The sequence below is a fragment of the Phacochoerus africanus genome, chromosome 2, assembly GCF_016906955.1.
Source record: "Phacochoerus africanus isolate WHEZ1 chromosome 2, ROS_Pafr_v1, whole genome shotgun sequence".
NCBI classification, from domain to species: domain Eukaryota; kingdom Metazoa; phylum Chordata; class Mammalia; order Artiodactyla; family Suidae; genus Phacochoerus; species Phacochoerus africanus.
Window position 1 is genome coordinate 1,599,749 of NC_062545.1, and position 21,782 is coordinate 1,621,530.

At 58.2% G+C, this 21,782-nt stretch overlaps 1 protein-coding gene across 8 annotated transcripts in view; it reads right to left on the reverse strand.

The window, feature by feature from the left end:
- AFDN (afadin, adherens junction formation factor) overlaps positions 1-21,782 on the reverse strand; it is a 129,024-nt gene that overhangs the window by 19,019 nt on the left and 88,223 nt on the right. For all 8 annotated transcript variants that reach the window (XM_047769737.1, XM_047769732.1, XM_047769736.1 and 5 more), the window contains 8 exons: positions 21,190-21,455; positions 19,723-19,866; positions 17,608-17,806; positions 14,089-14,192; positions 11,514-11,600; positions 1,058-1,123; positions 820-893; positions 338-456 (listed from right to left, as the gene is read on the reverse strand). In XM_047769737.1, coding sequence (XP_047625693.1) covers positions 338-456; positions 820-893; positions 1,058-1,123; positions 11,514-11,600; positions 14,089-14,192; positions 17,608-17,806; positions 19,723-19,866; positions 21,190-21,455 — 1,059 coding nt within the window. The remainder of the gene's footprint in view (positions 1-337; positions 457-819; positions 894-1,057; positions 1,124-11,513; positions 11,601-14,088; positions 14,193-17,607; positions 17,807-19,722; positions 19,867-21,189; positions 21,456-21,782) is intronic.

The following is a 21,782-nucleotide window of genomic DNA, read 5'->3' on the forward strand; positions in this document are numbered from 1 at the left end:
CTCTGCGCTAAGACTCTGGCTTCTCCGGGGGCGCCAGCTTACGGGGGGGCGGGGGCGGGGGGGCGGGCACTGAGGGTCAGGCTCGGAGGCCAAGTACTCAAAACACATACTGATTTCAAAGAAATAGGAGTCATGATGGTTTTTCTCCAAGGCTTCTGAACTAATTCTTTTAAAAGTCCTACACCTATATTGGCCTTTGATGTAGCTGCCAAACCATGGCGTTCACCACCGAGTTACTCCTCACAGCCTGGCCTGTGGCAGGTGCGCGGGGGCTCTGCCGCTCGGCAGCGGCCAGGCTCAGGCAGAGACGGGTTCGTGCTGCGGCGCCAGCCCTTACTTCTCTGCATCATGGGCGAGGGCTGGTTGAGCAGGGTGGCGAGGCCGTGATAAATGGCTCCCTGCTTCGCTACCTCCAGGGTCACCACGGAACTCGTCCTTGTCATCAGCTCTGCTGCCCTGGAAGAGAGGGTCCCAGCTGAGAGGTTTGGCAGCTGCAGCCGGGGACCAGAGCAGGACAGACGGGCCCAGCAGCGGCTGGCACCGTCTGCGGGGCGCTCTGACCCCAGCCAGGCTCCCGCCCTCTGGAAAGAACAAGGCACCCGCCTCCTGCTGTCAGGCTCCGAACCGGAGGGGGTGTGCGGACATTGCGGCCAAGAAACGTATTTGGACTAAAATACGCAATTTGCTAAGAAAAGAAAATGCACACTAAGAGTTTCACACTTAAAAAAGAGGAAGGGCACAGCTGCCCAGCAGGGGTTTTCGTCTCCTAAGGCCCCGACAGGGCGAGTGTTCCGCTTTAAACAGATAAAGCAATGATACCTTTCCTGAGAGAGGCCCACCAGGCTTCGTCCGTCCACACTGAGGAGCTGGTCCCCCGCCGCCAGCCGCCCGTCCTGCGCGCACCCGACAGCCAGCCGGCCGGTGGGGGGGGGGGGCGGGGGGGGAGGGGGAGAGAGAACCAGGGAGAGCAGCTCAGCTCCGTGCTCACGCTCCGCGGGACATCGCGCGTCGCTTGTTCAACGCGCGACACACAGAAAGGGGACGAAACGGTACCAACCACGTCCGCAGCGCCTCCTCTCACCACCGACTTGACGTAGATTCCGAGTTTGTCTTGACCTGCGCCCTACACAAAACGAAAACCAGGGCACTGAAAACACACAGTGAGACATGCAACACTCAGCAAGTAAAACAAAAAGAAAACATGACCCAAGTCTTAGTTCTTGTGTTGACACGAACGTCAGTAGCACCAAAACTGAACCACAAGAGTTAATACTCCGGTAAATGTCAAGAAACTAACAGGACATGCACCTCTCTTGTGTTTCCGAGTTAAGAAAAATGACTCCGAAGCGGCCACTTAGTAACCGGCGGCCGAGAAGACGGACACAGACCTGGAATCCTGGAGGCGAAGACGAGGTGCGACGGCCGCAGGCGACGCCGCAGGCGGCCAGCCCCCCCGCGGGTTTGCTTTGCGACGTCTCCCGGCCCCCTCCCACCCTCCTCCTCGCCACACTCAGAGTCTAAACGTTAAAACACGCCACGTCTCCTCGTAGCGAACAAGAAGAGGGACTGGTGAGAAGAAGATGCAGAAGATGCTCGGCACGGGCTCAGTTTAAGGCTCACGGGCTGTCGCCTCCACAACCACGGGAGCGACAAGCCCAGATCCACCCGGGACGCAGGTCAGCTGCACTGCCCGTCAGGTCGCGGGAACGGCTCTGAGACTGACTTAAGGAACACGTGCGTCTGCTGCAGGGTCGCCACGATGCTATTCGGACAGGACAACAACATAAAAATCAGAACGGTGGATGCCTCCTTACAACCAGAGGAAGCACGGATACGCGTGCGCGAAACCTCACTCGGATGCCACTGCGAAGAGCCTACAACTGAGAACGTGTCACAAAAGTGACACTATGAAGTTATCACGCAAAGTTAAAATGACAGTTCAACCAAGAACCTGATGGAAACACCTTTCCTGGGACCCCCTGGAGTGATGCAATCTCCATTCCAGACTCTGTCCTCTCCCCCAGGTTGACAGTCTGACCAGCTGGCGTTGCTGAGCCCTCACCGGCTCGCTCTCAGGGAACATCCAGCTCACGGCCTGGCTCTGCGAGCCTAGAACCACCTAGGACTCACCTCTGAAAACACCAGTCACTGTCCACTTCGAATTCCGCGTAGCTGCACTACCTGAGAGCTGATTTTATCTAAGTTCTGCAAGGGGTGAAGAAAATCTGTGCTCCTGAATTCTAGCACATCACTCAGCAAAAAAGCAACACACAAACCATTCATCTGACCTCACTTAGGCCAGTACTGGACTTCTTTGAACCTGGGAAATTACAATTACTTCTAGGACAGCACTGTGGCCCCAACCCCTGCCTCATCTGTTAAACTGGGTATTTCCTCCCACGTAACCTAATTAAATGACTTCTTTCGATAATGTTCTATACATTTACGTAATCGATGACAGTTTAACTCAGCTGTTTGAATGGCAACTTGCTTCATTCACCAAGGGCCGAAAGCCTACACTGGCCCGAGCTCTTTGGCCACGTGAATGAACAGAGCAGCCCCCCTGCCCCCGCCACCGGAAGCTCACTTCTACAGCGGTTTGCTTTGTGGTTGTCAAGTAGTACCTCGGATTGGGGCACTGAAAACCCCCTTTTTCTTTTTTTTGCAAAGGCTGTAGGAGGATTTCCTTAGACCAGGTCAGATTTTTGTTTAAAAGTTGTAAACATAGTTACTTTTTTCTTCTATTTGACCTAAAAGCTCGGTTTAGTGCCAACGGACATTTACGACATGTTCCCAAGAGTACTTCTGGGACCCGCGAGGCTGTCTTCGCAGTCTACTTTATTTAATGACCTTTATTTCCCCATGACCGTTGGCTCACAGGGGCCGGTCGTCTTCTCCTGTACCGCGTGCTGACCCCGCCCCATGCCAGTATCTACACACACATTCTTTGCCTCACAGCACCCTCCGTCGGAAGTGACCAGACAGAGCTCCCCGGGCTGCGCAGCGGGACCTGTCCCCACAGCTTGCGCAGCAGCAACGGCCTGCCCGTCAGGCCTCCTGCCGGTCCCGGGGATCCCTCTCACGCCAGGTCCCTGCCCCACAGCCACAACCAACTGTGGCTTCGTGACACTGTTACTTCCTGTTCGCAACCTCTCCATCCAGACCGGTGCTCACACACTTGGGGGCAACTCCTAGGCACGGCTGTTCCAGAACCGCTCTGGATTTCAGACAGCTAATTCACGAGCTTCAGTTTAGGAGACCTGGCGTGAATTGCGAATGACACTGAAATTACCTGACATCCTGTAACATTTTAAATGCTTTATCACACATAATATGCAGCACGGAGTTTAACAAATCTATGGTTAAATACTCAAGTAACGATCTCCCAATGCAGTTATCTAATACAGCATCGCTGAAATCACATCTTTCACTGGGCATTCGTTTACATTATAAACCTCAGAAAACTTCTGGCGAAGGGAGCAAGCCTCCACAGGATGATCTGCTGGCCCTCTAACCAGCCTGCCCCAGCAAACTCCCCTCCCTCCCTGTACTTGGCTCCAACAAAGCCCTCCCGCCCAAGCTGCCCCCACCCCAGAGCCCAGACCACCCCCCACAGCCGGTCCTGCCCACCTCTCCATAGGACGCGTCTGCCAAGTCCTTTCATCACGTGAGTCCGGGGCTCACCGGCCCACTGCCAGGCAGGCTGCCATCTCTCTGACTTACATTCCCGGGGGGCGGGGGGGGGGGGTTCTCTGTTCCCTCCTCCGCACCCCTCCCAAATCCCCGCAGGCTACAGCGTGGTCAACACCTCCAGAATCCCACTGAAAAGGTACATTAGCAGGTGCAGAAGCAGTGACCGTTACGAGTGAGCTGGCCACCCTGCAAAACGACTGGCTTAAGGAGTGAGGAAGGAGGGTTTCTGACCGTCCAACCCTCTGCTGTCAGGTACCGGAAGATGAGGGAAGGCGCCTGAGCAATGACGACAGGAGCTCGTCTAAGTCCTAGCTCACAGTCACTTCTAATTCCCAGTAGGGCTCATTTACAAGTCCATGTCCTCGTCACAAGAGGTCTTCACGGGACGAAGTAAGAGGCCGTGGTCTCTGGAGACCTCGGCTCAGGACCACCAGCATCTAAAAGGCCTGTTTAAGGTTCGTCATAAACACTGACTTAAGTCATCGACAAAGCATCATGAAACATGATTTTTTAAGACTCTCATTTTTTAATGTAGCTAGGAACAAATTTTAATGTGGCCCACACATTCTATTGCTATTGGACAGCACTGCTCAAAAGCTATAAGCTTTTCATAGTCTATCTGTTATCAGTAACCTCAGATGCTAACAATACATCCGTAATGCGCACAGGCAGTTAACGGGGTAAAAACAAGATCGCACCCTAACATATATGCTAGCACCATACACCCCAATTTCCAACCGTGAGCAGAGGAACCACAGTATCATACGTAAATATCAAATGAATAAGTAATTTTAAGAATGACTCGCCTAAAGAGACCTAAGCTGGTATCTGAAAAGCTATCACTGTATCTCTGGCCTGTTACTTGTAAAGTACAATGAAAAGCCTAAGCAAGCACACCATTCCGAATCGCCCACTCCTCCTCTGGCAAATCAAGCTGCTGCTGACAGGCTGCCTCCTGGAGAGCAGTCTCATGCTCCAGAGGCATCAGGAATAATGATTAAAACGAACTTAAAAGCTTTAATGTCAAAGCCGCATGTTCCCTTCTGGAGGCACTGACGAGAGTCACACAGCAGTACGGTGTTCAAGGGACCATCAGACGGGGAGAGGAGGACGGACACACACACACACACACACACACAGCACACAAGAGGCACAGGGCTAGATCCCCAGCCCTTAGAAGCAGCAATGCAGATGAAAGGACAAAGGTCACTCATGTGGGATCTTGAAGCTGCTCTCCTCTCCTTTAAAGGGAGAGGAGGAGGCCTGACAGGTTCTGCGAGGGAGATGGGACAGCTGAGGAGCGGGGGAGGGCGGGGGGGGGTGCAGGTGGGAGAGGGCAGAGAGGCAGGGGGGGTGAGGAGCAGCAAGGCCACAGCTGACCCTGGACAGAAGGACAGGTGGCAGGAGCCGCGCTGAGGGCCTCAGGCCGAAGGAACCGCGCACCTCTCAGGGATGCCTCAGGTCGCCGCTGAGGACGGGCCCGGGTTAGGCAAGTCTGCTCCGGGGACCTGCTCCCTCCCAGCCTCCGGAGGCTCCTGGGAAAGGCCGAGGCACAGGGCTCCCAGCTCAGGGACGCAGAGGACACCCACGCTCCCAGCGTCCCAGCTGCGATGTGTGCAGGAGTGCGATGTGATCACCAGCATACAAACACCGCTAAACGCGAGCCAAGAAAAACAAGGCCGGGCAGGAGGAAGCGGGCAGGCCCAGAGCAGCGCGCAGAGCCCCCGCCCTGCCTCGAGATCAGCAGCTCAGACCAGAGTTTCGAAAACAGCGGAAAGCCCTCTTTTTTGGTAGGAACAAGCTTCCTTCTGAAAGACCAGTTTTCAAACCTGTTCCGGACAGGCCTTCCTGCCCGGGCGGCCTGGCGGCACACGCAGCAAGCGCCCGGACAGGCCTGGGCGCCGGCCTGCCAGTGAGGCCCCGGGTCGGCTCTGTTCGCCGGCTCAGCGGCTGCATGTACAGCAGGACACAGACAACACGGCGGCACGGACCCTGTGGCTCCCCAGACAATAAAGGTGGCGCCCGAGTCCCTCCCAGGTCGGGCCCCGTCTGGCTGGGGGGGTCCCTGAGTCTGAGACGTGGGCACCGCGTGGTGGGAAGCGGCTTCTCCGGGGCAGCTTCCTGAGAGTCTCGGGGCGCCTGCTGCTCACACGCGTCAGGCCGGTGAAGGTGAGCTCCCCGTGTGCATAGGCACAGGGGTGGGCCCTGCAGGGCTAAGCCTGACCGCAGGCCGAAGGTGGAGGGAGCCTCCCTCAGGGGACCCTGCAGAGAGCGTCACTTCTGTGTCCCTGCCACGAGAAACGCCGGCTCTGCCTCCTTCCAGCACGAAGGGCCCTGCTCTGTGCTGCCCACGGCAGCCGCAACCAGCACTGCAGTCAGTGCAGGAAACCTGGACCTGGGCCACTGTTTTAAGTAAAATACTGTTCTTTTATACAATTTACCGTTAGAACACAATATAATACACTGCTTCCAAATTCACAAGCAGAAGCCATGTAGGCCTTTAGTCACTTCACACAAAGCCCTGGCGTTTCCACGCACGAAACTCTGCAGTCACGCTGGCTACTTCGGAATTGGGCTTAATGAGGAGCTGAGAATTTCCCGACTTCACTTCTCTGACTAGGCCTTTCCTACCTGGTCCCAGGAGGATCAGTAAAGAGCCTGAGAGCAAAGGGCTCAAATCTGTGAAAGGACAAAATGCCAGTTCACGTAAGGAACTTGCTCTTCCAACGGTGAGAAAGAAGGTGCTGTGTCAGGAAACACTGTCTTCATCTCCGTTTGGAGACACAGGGCTTTTATTTTGTTTTAAGCCAAGTAAATGTGAGACTTAAAAGACATCAGACAGTCAAAGCACAGAGACGCCACCACTCACTTTTAAATGAAAGAGTACAACGGCCTCAGTACTTCCCAGAGGGTTACCTCTGTGTTCGCTTTTAGGAAAAACGGGTTTTAGAGCAAGCCTACAGGCACCACCACCTCACAGCCAGAAGCAAGCTGCACTGCGGCGCTTCCTGTACGTGCCTCGGCAAATGACCAGCAGCAGTTTTACCGTGATTTCAAGCAATTTCCACCATGTTATGAGTAGCAGGAGTAAATTAACATTTACTTCCTGTATCCAAAGTCCACGGGAGCCTTCCGCTTTCAGGAACCGCAAGAGTCTGTAGCCCTGAGACACGAGCAATGACTGCCTGGCTGTGCACGTCCAGGCGCCACTCACCGGCTGCTTGATGAGCAAGCCAATGACGGACAGGTTTCAACACGAAGGTGGACGAAGAAGCAGGCTTCCGGGACGGCCGTGAGAGTCCGCCCGGTCACCCCGGCCACCCCGGCCACCCCGGCCTGAAGAGACTCACCCCGGCCTCGGCTCTGCCGACGACAGAGAACCACATCCTGGGCTCCGGGACACATCGACGCCTCCCGCCGAAAACGCAGCCGTCTCCTCCTGGCCGCGCCCAGCAAGTGCCCCGGCTGGCCCTGCTTTGAGACTCTGGCCACCGCCAACCCGAGCTGGACGCCCAGCCTCTGGGCGGCATCTGCCGACTGCAACTAGAGCCGACGCAACCCGCCGCCTCTTACGCAACCAGTCAGCTGGATGCTCGTTTACTCTGTACTTCATTAAACTTTAAAAAGAGCCAGAAAAGATAAAAAACAGGGGGCTGCTCTGCCTTAAAAAAACCACACGAAACAGGAGGGCCGGTGCCGTCCGCAGATGACCGGGTGGCCGCACACGGAACACGCAGTGCGGCCGAGGCGCTGAGCCCAGCCTGTGCCAGGCAGCGGGTCCTGCCAGCGCTCCACGTCGCCACTGCCCAGGCTCGCAGCAGCCAAGCCACAGGGACTGAGCCCAACACGAAGGCCACGACGGCTTACAGAAAAAATGCAACCCACAGGCACAAGCACGGGTCACGGGGTACAACGGAACCACAGACGCCACAGGCTCTTCTGAGACGAACGCGAACTGCAAGGACAGACGACCTGCCGTGTGTCCTCACCAGGGCCCAGGCCCCGCTCGCGGCTGCGCGCCGGGGCACAGCTGACCCCAGGTCCCCGGGGACCCAGCATTAGAGCGACACCCACCACGCGCCCCCAAAAGCCCCACGTCCTCCTGCCGTCTCCGGACCCAGGCACGCCCGTGCCAGGCCTCGACCACGCAGCCTCAGTTCAGCCTCGGCCAGAAACCCCGGGACTCCCGTTCCCTCCCAGCTTCAAGGCCCCGCGAGGAAGCTGGAGAAGCCGGGTTCCGGGAGCAGTTGGGTCCACACGGGACCGCTCAGCAGGGCTGCTCCTAGAAGAGAGGGCCTCCAGCCCAGAAACCCAGGGGTGGAGCAGGCACACGTGGGCACCTGGGCCGCCCCACGGGCTCCTTCAAAACCAAGCTCCAGCCCCTTTTCGGGCTCCCCGCCGCGGAGGACAGCATGGGCACGTCCTGGGGTAGCTCTCCCGCACTCACCAGACCCCCCACACGGCAGCCTGTCTGGAAGCTGCCATTCAACAAATTCGTGGCAGCGTCCCGGACGCGCCAGCAACTGGGACCCCTGCGGCAGCGGCCAGGACAGAGGCAGGGGCACGAGGCCTTCTCCGCATGAGCCGCACCCGCAGCGGGCCGGCCCCTCCAGCTCCACGTCACCCCTTTCCGTGCTCTAAGCTGCGAGCACCTCCCACTGGAAAGCAGTACCAGCTAACGTTCTAGTCCCCCGGGGGCACTTCTGAGCCCCTCTGACCCCCGGTCCCTCAGGTCCGGAGGGAAAACGTGCAAGACGGCGCCGGCCAGATCACACCTTCACCCGACCCCCTCCATGGCTGCTTCTCTGGCCTAGAACGGAGCCCACAGTCCAGCAGCCTTCGGGCCCCTGCAGGTCGGCGGCCCTGGGACCCAGCCACCCGCTCACCGACCACTGCCCCATCTTTCACGCTGTGACCCGGACACACACTGCAGCGGACGTGTCTGCACGGTCAGGCCCCGCTCCAAGGGGTCTGGGGTCGCCTTCACCTCCTGTCAGCCCCACTCAAAGGGCTCCCCGCACAGGCCCGTCTCGGGGCGCTGCCCGCCACCTGGCGGGCACCGCTGGTTGACACCGCTCAAAGGCATTTCTTCAGGGAGGTCCCCACTGGTCTCCACTCCGCACTGGAGCTCAGACACTGGACATTTTGCCCAAAGGCCACTCACTCTTCCAGTTCCTGCCCCGACTCTCAGGGCACCTATGCCGGTGCAGCAGCTGCCAGGCGGTACAGATGTCCCTGGCACAAGAAAACGTCCCTCGGTTAAAAAGTGACTTTCACGCGAGCCAAAGGCGCACGGAGTCTCATCAGCCCCGTTTCACAAGCGGCTGCGCTGCCCGCCCAGGCGGGGCTGAGCCTGGCACCTCTCCTCAATGGGCTCTTTCACGACCCAGTTTGTCTTCTGGGTCTAAACGGACAAGGCGCGCTGTTCCCTGTGCAGAGTTATTTGAATGGGGAGGAATCCCTGATGTGCTGGAGGGGATGTCCACCCCCCCCCACCAACCTGGGTCCCAGACTTGCATGTGGTGCTGAGGTGGAGGCCCTGGGGGAGGGGGGCTGCCTGCAGGGGTGCTGTGTGAGTGCTGAGGGGGTGGGGGGCTGCCTGCAGGGGTGCTGTGTGAGTGCTGAGGGGGTGGGGGGAGCCGGGGGCAGGGGCGCTGTGTGAGTGCTGGGGGGGGGGGGAGCCAGGGGCAGGAGCACTGTGTGAGTGCTGGGAAGGGGGGGGAGCCGAGGGCAGGGGCGCTGTGTGAGTGCTGGGGGCAGTGGGGGGAGCCGGGGGCAGGGGCGCTGTGTGAGTGCTGGGGGCGGTGGGGGAAGAGCACGTGTCCCTCAGAAACCACATGTGAGCAGCGCACGCATGCATCAGCCAGGCTTCCCAAGTCCGCTGGGATGGGAAAAGCTCCCCCTGCCTTCTGTCTACACCTGCAGTAAGCCCAGCGCTAGAACCTATCTCCCCACTAAAAGTACTATCGGTGCTGGTCGTCTCCGGTTCTTCTACAGCTGTTTGGTTAAGTGTCTTGGTAAAGGGAACGCGACCAAACCACCCTAGAGATGTAAAGATTAAAAAGTAAGACTCATCCCCCACTTCCACGAACAGCGCTCGCCATTCTCTTCTGGATTAGATGTTATTTCGACCGTGAACTACTTCTTCCGCATAAGGTACGTGCTGGCATCAGTCAAAGCAACAAGGAGCCGTCTTCAGACGGCCGCACCCCCAGGCCACGCGAGCCAGCAGCTGTGCGCACCTCTGTTCTTACCACAAATTACTAATTCTTTTATGACCACAAGCACGCATCTATTTTTACGACGAAACCACTCCACTGCCCTCCAGAGGGCACAGTCCCTGCTGATGGCTCCTGGTACGAAGGCAGACGCAGAGTGGACACAGGGCCCAGAGCGGCCTGGCCACCCCCAGAAGCCGAGCAATGGGGCGGCGGGGAGGGTAAGCAGGGAGCTCAGGAGGGGGTGTGGCTGGCAGCCCGCAGTGGCAGTGGGCAAAGGCACAGAAGCAGCTCAGCCAGCAATGGCTGGTGAGGACGGAGGAGTCGGGCCAACCACAGACCATGGGCAATGCCAAGGCTACACCTGGCGGGCTTCCTGGGGGAAGCTCCCTCACCAGCCAAGCACGCACATCTGCCTGGGGACTCGGGACCGGGTGCTTCCCCCGCCCCATCTCAAGGCACCTCCTGCAGTCAGGAGGTCTCGGCTGCTCCTCCCTGGCCCCCACCAGGTACTCGGGACAGGGCTACCTGGAGGCAGTACCCTTTGCCCTTTTCGGATGCCTCCTGCCTGCGCTGACGGGCTAGGGAGCCGAGGCTGGACGGTGGCTCCTTGTCCCAACCCCCACTGATGCCTGGCAGCCGGTGGGCCGGAGGCCAGTGGGAGGGGCTCGTGAGGGAGGGTCCGGGCACAGCGGGACAGGGTGCCAGGGGCAAGGGCCGGGGACTCTGGGGCAGACGAGACTGACATCTCCAGAAAACAGGGAGCTCTGTGCTGAACGAGACAGGGGGCCGCCCCCCCACCCCCGCAGCCGATGACTTCAAATCTCCAGTGAGACAAGCGCCTTTTACCCACAGCCATGGAAGACATAGCGGTTAGATGCTCTGGTGGGCTGCAGTGTGATAGAGTAATTTTTACCCTGAGAATTCTTTCCAGAAAATGGGCGTCTGGTTCAGTTGGTGAGCCAAGAGGGAACAGTCTAAGCTGCTAGTCGGCTCACAACAGCTGGAAAGGGCCCCCGAGCAAGACCCGGGTCAGGAGGAGTCAGCGTGAACCCTGGACTCTGAGCTGGGCTCCGAGGCCTGGACAGACCCCTGCCCCAGCTCGGCTGAGCCCTCGTGGCCTGGTACTTCAGACCAGGCCGCTGGCCCCAGACCCCACCTGCCAACCCCAGGCTGAAAGCCTGGCCCCTCCCTCCCGCTGGTCCCGCCCCAAGGCCACCGGCTGTCCAGGGCCTGCAGTCCCTGCTTGCCCACTCCCCGCCACAGCTTCCCAAAGTCCTCGCTTCATCCTGCTCCTTCTTTGCTCCCAACCCTCTCATTTCTCTGGGGTGCAAACTCCTCAAACTGTCAATCCAGGCTTTAAAATTACCGGAGCCCCTCTTCCCTCAGTTCCCCAGCCCCTGTGTGCACAGTGCCTGCCTGCTGTCTGCCCCTCCTGGAAGGAGCCCTGGGATGGGACGGGCGCCCCTCGGGGATGAGGTCAGAGCCCCCCATCGATGTGCACCCCCCACCCCAACTCCAGCGCAGAGCAGGGGGCCCAACGCGGGCGGCTGCCTCGGGCACGGAGAGAGGCCCGGCAGCTCTCGGCGCCTGCTCTCCTACCTTCGCTGCGACGATGCTGAGGCCCATTCCGTTCTGCTTCTTCAGGGTCACAGTGATGACTTCAGGTTCTTTCCTCAGAGGCTGAGCCTAAAGGATGAAAACAAAGATTCACTGAGTGGCTGAAGGGGAAGTGCTTCCCCGCGGTCACTCGCGCCCCTGCAGGTGGAGGAGGGGGAGAAAGTGCCGGGCAAGGCTGAGGGGGGCAGCCCGAGCATCACTCGGCACTCTTTACGCAGCACCTGCTAGAGAGCTACCAAGGCTTTCGCCTCCAGGGCCTTCAAGACAAAGCAGCATAAATGCGACTTAATGAGCATTATTTACAGAACTTAACTTATAAAACTCAACGTGCATCACTGCAGTGTTAGAAAAATCTGATCATAAAACAAAATTAAAATGCTACTGTTGTTACCTTTCAAAACAAATTAATAGGTGCGTTTGGGTTTTTGTTTTGTTTTTTTCTTTTGCTTTTTAGGGCCACACTCCCAGCATAAGGAGGTTCCCCAGCTAGGGGTCGGACTGGAGCTATAGCTGCCGGCCTACAGCACAGCCAGAGCAACGCAGGATCCAAGCCGTGTCCTACACCACAGCTCAGGCAGTGCCGGATCCCCGACCCACTAAGCCAGGCCAGGGATCGAATGGGCATCCTCATGGATCCTAGTCGGGCTTGTTTCTGCTGCTCCACCCACGAAGGGAAGCTCCCCAATGGGGGTTTTTTAAAGAGGAACTTTAACCTCATTCTACACTGTCTATGGAGAGGAGAGCAAAAAACAGTTACAACAAAGGCGATCTAACATCTTGGACTCTTGGGAAGGTTCGGCAGTGAAAATGCAGCAGAGGCGCTCAAAGCAGTGCACTGCTGCCCCGTCAAGCCCACGGCCGGGTAATACTGAAGCGACGGACTGAGCTGCTGCCCAAGGAGACAGGCCAGTTCTCGAACAGACCCACCGACAGATGACAGAGAGCTGTTATCCACTGAAGTCACATGTTAGACACGGGTCGCACCTCGTGTGAAAGAGTTCACAAAATGAAAGAAGAAACTGCCTGAGCAAACACACGAGGGAGGATTTACTTAACTCAATACACAGGTATGAAGGCACATTGCCAAGAAGCGGTAACTATACACACGGCTTGTGAATTTAGAACCAAAGCCTGTATGAGAATATTTTAAGAGAAATCAGTAAGATGAGGTGACAAGAGTTCCCGTCGTGGCTCGGTGGTTAGCGAATCCGAGTAGGAACCATGAGGTTGCGGGTTCGATCCCTGGCCTCGCTCAGTGGGTTAACGATCCGGCGTTGCCGTGAACTGTGGTGTAGGTTGCAGATGCGGCTCAGATCCCGCATTGTTGTGGCTCTAGCGTAGGCCGGCCGCTATAGCTCCGATTCGACCCCTAGCCTGGGAACCTCCATATGCCACAGGTGCAGCCCTAGAAAAGGCAAAAAGACAAAAAAAAAGACAAAAAAAAGATTAGGTGACAAAACTTTTTAAAACATCCGAGACCTGAATTCTCCTGGGTGATCCAAGAATAAATGAGAAAGGTGAAAAAAACCTGATTCCATCCAGGGCCTTATTTTTCCATAAAATCTGGGAATTAGAAACGGCTGCTGTTGCTTGGGGTCTGACAAACAGCAGCTGGCAAGGTCGATGGAGGGTAGGGCGGCACACTCGCTGCATCAGTGTCCAGCGGGGCCATCTATCTGGGTGACGGCGACCATTGCTACTTCCGTTCTGGGGGCGGACAGGACACCTGCTCACATCTAAAGCTCCTACTAGCAAACACAATTCCTGGGAAGTCAACGTACAAAACATGCATCGTGCCATCTGCTCCAGGAGCTCCTGCCACTGCCCGTGATCCACGTTTTCTCAGAAAAGCAGTGATAGGCACCTGGTCTGGACGGACGCTGGCTCCTGATCACTAACTAGAAGATGCCACGGCAGCTCCCAAAGCCTTAGAAGACTTGGGGCTGTTTTTCACAGATGAGACTCTCCCAGTCTCGGTCCAGGCACACCGCTCTAGGACAGGCCTTCTGGGGCCAGGGGAGAGGGGACAGGTGACTGAAGTGCCAGGTTCACCCACAGGGAAGACCCTGGCCCTCTCAGCAGTAACCTTTCCAAACGTGTCGTCTCGTTCACTTGGCTCCATTGCACCCTTAATGGCTTAAGAGACAAAAACAGCAATTTTATTTAACGTAAATGAAACAGAGGATTTGCCTACAGTCTTTCTGGACGGACATGCTGGCGTCCACGCTGCAGGCCCCCTGACCGGGCCCTTTCTTGTTTACAGCAGTCTGGGGGAAGCAAGGCAAATTCTCCTTAGAACCTACGAGGCTACTGAATACCCGTTCAACAGGATGCACAGTATGAGTCGATGATTTGATACATGTTTAAGATACGGTAGAATGGACTAGAACAAAGAAGATGTTTTTTACCGAAGAAAAATTTTCTTGGGCAAACTCCCCAAGGTTACTGTACGAACGTATTTTCAAAACGCGTGTAAGCGAAACTGTCCAGACAAGGCCTGAACATAGTAAAGGCCCTGCGAATGGCCAGGATTTGAGGCGCCTGTCCCCGCACTCACCAGCTCCGTGCTCTCCCGCGCGAGGCGACTCTCGTACTCCGCGCCTTCAAAATGTATCGTCCAGGAACCCGGAGAGCGCGGCTGGGGCGTCAGCCTGCAAAACCCTGGGGAGGAGACAAGCCCGCGTCAGACAGCGGGCTTCGGCTCGGGAAGCGGGGGAGCGCGTGGGCCGCGTGCCGCCCTCTGAAGACGGAGTCCCAGACTCCGAAGGCACACATCTGCTCTGGCCCCGCGGGATCTCCGCTCCCAGCAACGGGAACCTGGTTCCCTCCTCTTCGCGCCAAAGAGCTTCTCCGGCACGTCGGGAGGAACGGCAGAACCGCCCCAGGGCTGCTTCCTGGCAGAGCCACCCCGTCTGCTGAGCAAGCGCCCCAGCAGCGGCGAGGCTCCAGCCAGAGGGGAGGAAAGCCGGGCCTGCAGAGCCGGGGGAGGCTCGCGGGCTGGGCAGCGATGCTGGCGAGGAGCCCGTCACTCTGCCCACGTCTCCTTACGAGTCGCACGCGCTCAGGATTCCTCCAAATAGACTCAGAATCATTTTGTAACGCTTCAATTACCTGTGGTCTTTTCATCAGGGACAAATGACATCTTTACAAAACTCAGCCTATGTCACTCCTCCACCAAAGAGGTCTTCGTTTCCTCAGAAATTCTGTGGCAAAGTCCTATCACGGTGGCCCTGCTCAACTCCTGATTTCTCCAGAGTGGTCTCAGCAGCAGCAGGGACAGGGAGGAGGAGCGTGCTGCGTGCCAGACACCCCTCGTCCCCACGACCCGGGGACTAGGGGTGGGTCCTAGCGGGCACCGGCTGCTACTCCCATCCGTGCCAGTCTCCACCAGCAAGGGTAACTGTGGCTGCGACTTTTGGACGTTTATGCGGTTGGCTGTGGCAGAGGGGAACGAGGATGTTACAGATATACGCAGGGAGTTCCCACATGGCGCAAAGGACTGGCACTGCCACAGCTGCGGCGTAGGTCGCAACTGGCTCGAATCTGATCCCTGGCCCAGGAACTCCATGTGCCGCAGAACAGCCAAAAAAAAATATATATATATATATTATTATATACTATATATAAATGTGCACACACACTCAGTTAAAATAAAGGTACAAATTAATTTTAGCTTTAGTCCTTTAAAAAAACCTCACTGTTTCCACCTATTCGCTGGAACACTGTCTACAACTTACTCCTCTTTCCCTGCTGTGGGGATTCACAGTTGTCCTGGTTCTGAAACATCAACAGCTGTAACCTATCCTCTCATTTTTGCAGGTGGCCGTTGCCGCGCCGTCTGGACCACGGTCAAGTGACGCCTTGGTTCCTGGGCTTAAGGAACGCGCCCCAGATCAGTGCCAGCCCGTGCTGGTCCCGGGGCCTCTCGCCCAGGACGGTGCCGTGCGAGGAAACGCAGGGAGTGCAAGTTGACAGCACACCCTAGCTCTTTATTCAGCTTACGAGGAATTGAGCGTGAAGAATAAAAACACTGCCATCATCGAAGAAAGCTTCCGATGCTTGTAAGTCCCGTAAAGGCACCTTTGTACCCGGCACGTTTACCACCTGAGGCGTACGAAACCAGAGGTGATGCCAAGACGGCGATGGCCCACCACGTCTGTCCTCAGTGAATCGCTCAGGAGCCCGAGCGGGGTCAGGGAGACGCCTCCTCCTCAGGGCCAGCCCTCGCTGCTCCCGGCCTGGCCAACAGCCCCACGGCCCTACCGCAAACCCGGCCCGGCCCGGGGCCAGCACCGAGGAGACTCAGGGAGAAGGAGCACCGCGTGGCCTGTCCCTAGGACTCAGCCTCCGACAGGGGCCGGGGGCGCAAGCGCGGTTCAGGCGCTGCCACAAAATACCACCCAAGCGAAGTCACGGGGGGAGGCGCCCGACCGGGATGGCAGGAACCAAGCAGTGGTGGAGGTGGACAGGGTGACAGCAGGGTGCACGGGAGAGGCCAGCACTGAGGACACACGTGACCTGCGGGTCCAGAGGGGTCACCCAGACTGGCAGGAGAGGCTGCGCTCCACGGGCTGGTGGACACTCGCCGGTAGGCGACGTGCAGGGCAGGAGGGCACGGCGTGTGAGGGCCCCCAACACGCCCTCCTGGTGCGGGACTCCCAGGGCCCCGCGGGCGCTTCCCGGGGGACGGGGGGCAGGGCGAGTGGAGAGCACTGGGCGGCGTGCCCGGGACGGCCTCAGACCGCGTGCTGGCTGGTGGGCAGCGCGTTTCCTTACCAGCCGTCCGCAGCCTTGTCGAAATGAATTCTTTTAAGCAAAATCAACCCTTTGAAGACGTGAACGCCCACCACGGTGAGGGCGACAGTCTCCGAAGGGAACCAGCACATTCGCATAAACTGACACGCATTTATCTCTCTGTGGGTCTTCAGTTTTTACTGTTATTTTGTTTGCTTAACTTAGCTCTTAAACTTCTGGTCAATTTTTCTACTCAACCGAGTTCCACCTTACAAAAAAGCAGCCCCCTGGAACTGAACTCTGGTCTAGCTCTAAAGCCCAGGCTTCGGGGAGAACCTGCTACAGGACACCTCACCTTTCTGCACCGTCTGGCAAGAAGACCGAGCTTTAGACACGGAGGCTTTGCGGCAACTCTGCACGCAGCAAGTCGACAGCCGCCATTCTTCTCAAAGCGCCTCCCGCTTGGTGTCTCTGTGTCAGACCCCGCCCGCCTCAGCTCCCTGCCATCTGCGCCAAGCTCCTTCGTGACTGCAGCAGGGCTACGGTGCCCTGTGATCCCCGCTGACCGAGACTTCCAAGGCACAGGTATGGTGAGCGGATTCTAGTAATAAAGTATTTCTAACGAAGGTGTTTACACTGGTCTGTGCAGGCAGGGTGCTACCTCACACCCAACAGACCACAGTCCAACACCATGTGCTACGGTATCGGCCCCGGAAAATGCACGTGAGCGGATGCCCTGCGACAGTCACCTTGGCGTAGTGGCCGTGTCTTCATCGAGGTGCATCAACCAGAAGGACAAAGGGGACAGTGAAAACGGGGCAGAAGAGGTGCACTGGTGTCAAGAATGTCAGCACACGCGTGTGCAAGCCTGACACCCTCACCCTGGCCGACTCTCCCCGGGCTGCAGGGCTGGGAGCCGCACGGGAGCCGGCTCCGTCCTCACGCTCACCTTACAGGTGAGAGGTGGGGGCCTGCTTCCCGGCTGCTCCGAGCTGCTCTGCTCTGGCGGTGACGGTCTTTTTGCCAGACGGTGCAGAAAGGTGAGGTCTCACAGACGTAGAGTTCAACGTCCAGGTACCAGGTGTCAGAACACGGAGGCGGGGGCCTCGAGCCCTGCCCCACCCCCGCCCCCGCCCAGGCGGACCCGGGGCCGTGAGCCAGGGAGCAGAGCAGGCAATCTCGGGAGGCCCAGCACGCCATGACCCCGGGGCCCGGACGACTGTGACCAGACACCTCTCTCCCAGAAGCTCCCATGTGGGCTGCGCCCAGACACACCAGCAACGAGCTGCTCACGCCGACGCACGCCACGGTCCAGACCTCGGTGGCGGCAGAGGACACTCACCTCTCTGGCACAAAGGATCCAAAAACTCCTGCAAGCCGTTGGGGATGTTTCTGACGACGTCACACGAGTAGCCGTCCTCCGGCAGCAGGAAGGGCAGCTGCAGGTCAGGGTCCTCCTCCAGCCGTACCTCCCTCCCGTCGCTGCGTGCCAGCTCGTCCGCCGTGTTTTCAGCCACGGCCACCACGCTTTCTATCAGATCCTGGCCGGAGACAAGGGCAGATTACAGCGGTGCCGAGCGGCCAGTGCAGCTGGCCACTAGTGAGGAAGAACGTCTCACCACACGCTTCATCACGCGGAGTGTGGCTGTGCCCCCACGCAAGGCTAAGGAGGGGGAGCGTGGGTATCACTAATTCAAAACCTGTTTGTAAAGCAAAACGTGGAAACAACCCAAATGTCTGTGACAGAAGCATGGATTCAGAAGATGTGGTACACAGGCAGAATGGACTCCTACTCAGCCATAAAAAGAACAAAACAGTGCCACTTGCAGCAACATGGGTGGAACTAGAGGCTCTCGTGTTAAGTGAAGTCAGGAGGGCAAATACCATCTGATCTCACTTACATCTGGAGTCTAACATACGGCCCAAATGAACCTTTCCACAGAAAAGAAAATCACGGACTTGGAGAAGAGACTCATGGTTGCCAAGTGGGAGGGGGAGGGAGTGGAATGGGTGGGAGCTTGGGGTTAACGGATGCAGACTCTTGCCTTTGGGGTGGATGAGCAATGAGATCCTGCTGTGCAGCACTGGGAACTGTCTGGTCACTTGTGATGGAGCAGGACAATGTGTGAAAACAGAATGTGTACATGTACGTGTAACTGGGTCCCCATGCTGTCCAGCAGAAAAAAAAATTGTACTGGGGAAATAACAATAAAAAATTTTAAAAAAATAATTATACAAAATAAAGCAAAACGTTAGCCAGGTACATACACCTAATACACGAGCTAAAATATTAATTTAAAAAAATAGGTACTTTTTAAAAAGAAACTGTTCAATCCCTTTTCAAAAGGAATCCGGTTTTCCTGGCACAACTCCCTCACGTCCAGGTGTTAATAACCTCATTTTCGGGGTACGTGATGCAGGAAAAGCCCCCACCACGTTAAACCATCGGGATAAACACATCCACCCCCAGCTTCTGCAGAGGTTACTTCTGCAGGGAGGGCGCTGTTTGTTTAAGAACGTTCTACTAGCAGACGGCACAGCCGAGCAGGACAGCCCCCGATCCCAGCCGCCCTGCTGAGCAGGGGCACAGCAGCCCAGGGAACGCAACCGCCCTCCGTCTGGCCCTCCCCAGCCTCGGCTGCCCGGGCGCCAAAGCCCTGGGTCCCGAGCCGCCGTGCGGCCACAGCGCCCGCCTTCCCCGGCCGGGTCGTGCTCCTTTCACATCTTGCTCAGGTCACAGGCTGTCCTGCTGGGGGCCAAGTGCCTGCTGGGCTTTGGCCACCTGGCACACACCTTTCGTCAGTATAAACGCAACCGGGAGATCAACCCAATCCAGCTGCACCCCTGTGGGGTTCCCAGGACCCCGGCATGGCACTGCAGGAGAGGGGAGCTGGGCACTCTGAGAGCCGGTGAGCAGCAGCAGGGGCTCCGGCCGCGCCTCTCGCCCTGCTCTTCCGGAGGAGCCCCCACACGCCAGACTCAGCTCCGGTGGGGGGAATCGGGCTTTTCAGATCCCCTGCACGGGCCTGGTGGCGGCCCTGGGACGCGTGGCCCCGGCGATGCAGGGAGCCGCCCCCGGCTGTGGCAGCAGCCTGCATGCCTTAGGCTCCTCGTCACAGCGCTGGACCCACGAGCTCAGTGTCAGCGCAGCTTCCTAAGGTCACCCTCCCCAGTGTTCCCTGGGAACCCGGCTCCCGGAATTAAACCCCTGCCTAAAGCTTATTAGTCCCTCCCTGCACCCGAGGCGAACTCACACCCCCACCACCCGCAGGAGCGCCCTGGGAGAGGGTTACGTTGACCCTCTGACCTCTCTTCCCCTCTCCCTCCTCCCGCCTCTTACCCCCTCCCGTCTTCCCCCCTCCTTCTCCCTCCTCTTACCCCCCTCCCCTCCTCCCCCCTCCTCCTCCCTCCTCTTCCCCCTCCCCTCCTCCCCCCGCTTCCCCCTCTGCCCACGCACCGGCGGGACCAGGGGCTCGTCGGGCGCACAGTGGTAGTTGTGCAGCAAGGCCTGCAGCTGCAGTGAGTTCAGCTTGAAGCAGGTGCTGTTGATGCCGGCCGCGTCCTCCGGGGCGTACTTGTCCATCGTGAGCAGGGTGGTCGCCTGGGCCAGGGAGGAAGCGACAGCAGGATGCACATAAACACACCGCTGTAGGGGAGGCCCGTGACATTGGAACTACCCGCTGACTGGAGGGTGAAAGGCAGGACGTTTTCGAGGAAACACAGGTCGGCTAACATCAACTACGCGTCCAACTGAACCCGAAGCCCCATCGGCCTCGTAAAGAAAGGCTTTCAGACCATCTCTTGATTTAACTGAAATACATATGTACCTTCATAAAGCACTTAAACTCCATGGAAATGTTAAACATTTTCCTAACCATTCAGATGACTCATTACAGGGGTCTGAATAAAGTCACCGAAACGACCTCTGTCCTAAGTAGCTGATTCCATCAGAGGGTAGAAACCTCTTTTATACCAAATCCCTCTAAGAGACTGAGGAAAAAGCACAAAATTACACACTGTAACAATAATAAACCTTCCCAGCCGGGAGGCTGCAGGTGCCAGCTGCCAGCCTCTGAAAACCTAAGACGCTGGCAGGCCGGGAAGCCTGCGGGCGGCGGCTGCTCTGCTGCCCTGTCGCTGCCTCCTGCTCTGTGTCACCACGGCTTCCCGGAGCGGCGAGCTCGGACCCCTTCTCCTCACCGCCCCATCCACTGCAGGGTCTGGTTCGGTGGTTACCTGGCTTTGGGTTCGTAAGGAGTCAATCGTCGTTCTTTTTTGGCTGTGCCTGCCCCACGTGGGAGCTCCCGGCTCAGGGACGGAGCCCTCACCACAGCAGCCACCGGAGCTGCTACCGTGACCGTGCCAGACCCGTAGCCCATGGAGCCCATTTTCAAACGGGAACTTACCTGTCAGTGTGGAGCTTTAGGAAATACACCCTACGATCTCAATTTAAAACCCTTGAAGGGGCCCCTCTCCTGAGGACCACACGCGCTGCACCTCGTCCTCCTGGATGCGCGTGCTCAGGTCCCGACCCTGAGTGACCCAGAGGGGCACCTTATTTGGGGGAGGGATCTGGACGGAAGGAATGAAGTCCAGGGAGGTCAGCGGGCCTGGCCACCTTGCTGGACACAGAGTGTGCAGAGCCAGCAGGCGGGCCCACAGGCCCAGGGACCCCAAAGGCTGGCAGCCACCGCCAGGGCCCGGGACAGCCCCCGGGAGCCCAGCTGCCCTGCCCTGGGTCAGACTTCCGGCCTCAGACCTGAGACAACAGGTCTGCGCTGCCAGGTGTGGTTACAGCCACCCAGGCGGGCAAACCACAAACCACAGAGGAAAAGCCCCAGGCCCAAGTCCCGCGGAGCCCGAGTTCTCACCCGGGCAGGATCGGAGGTATGCCCGCCCGCACCCACGGGCCACGGCCACCCACCTGCACGACCCTGCTGAGGTGGCAGTCGGCAGCCAGCTCCAGGCCCTGCTTCTCCGCCCAGGCCTCCACGTGGCCCAGCTGCTGGCGGACGATGGCGCCCCAGTAGTGGGAGCACAGGCCCGACTCGGGGTCGGTCAGCAGCCTGTTGAACAGCCACATGTTGATGAAGTGGAAGAGCTGGGAGAAGAGCTGGATGGTCAGGGCGGCGTTGACCCGGCAGCGCCGCAGCAGCGACATGGCTCCCGTGAGCGTGTGGAGGACGTCCTCTGTGCGGAGAGACGGCACGGCGTCAGGCGAGCCGCGCTGACACCCCGGCAACCCCCTGGGGCCACGATCCCGACCCGACGGGGGGGGCAGGCCGTGTCCTCCGGTCCGCGCAGGCAGGAAGAACCGCGCCGGCGCAGGTCCCCTCGCAGACCCCTGGGGGAACCAGCCCAGCGAGGCAGCCAAGCTGCGAACTCCTCTTAAGCAGAACAGAGAGGGGCTGGAAGCCATTATTTTAAACGATGCCAAGTCCAAGAGCTTCTCCCGTCTGCTTCTAAGATACCTCCCTCTCACGCGCAGCCAGCACCACGGGGAAGCGAGACAGGACG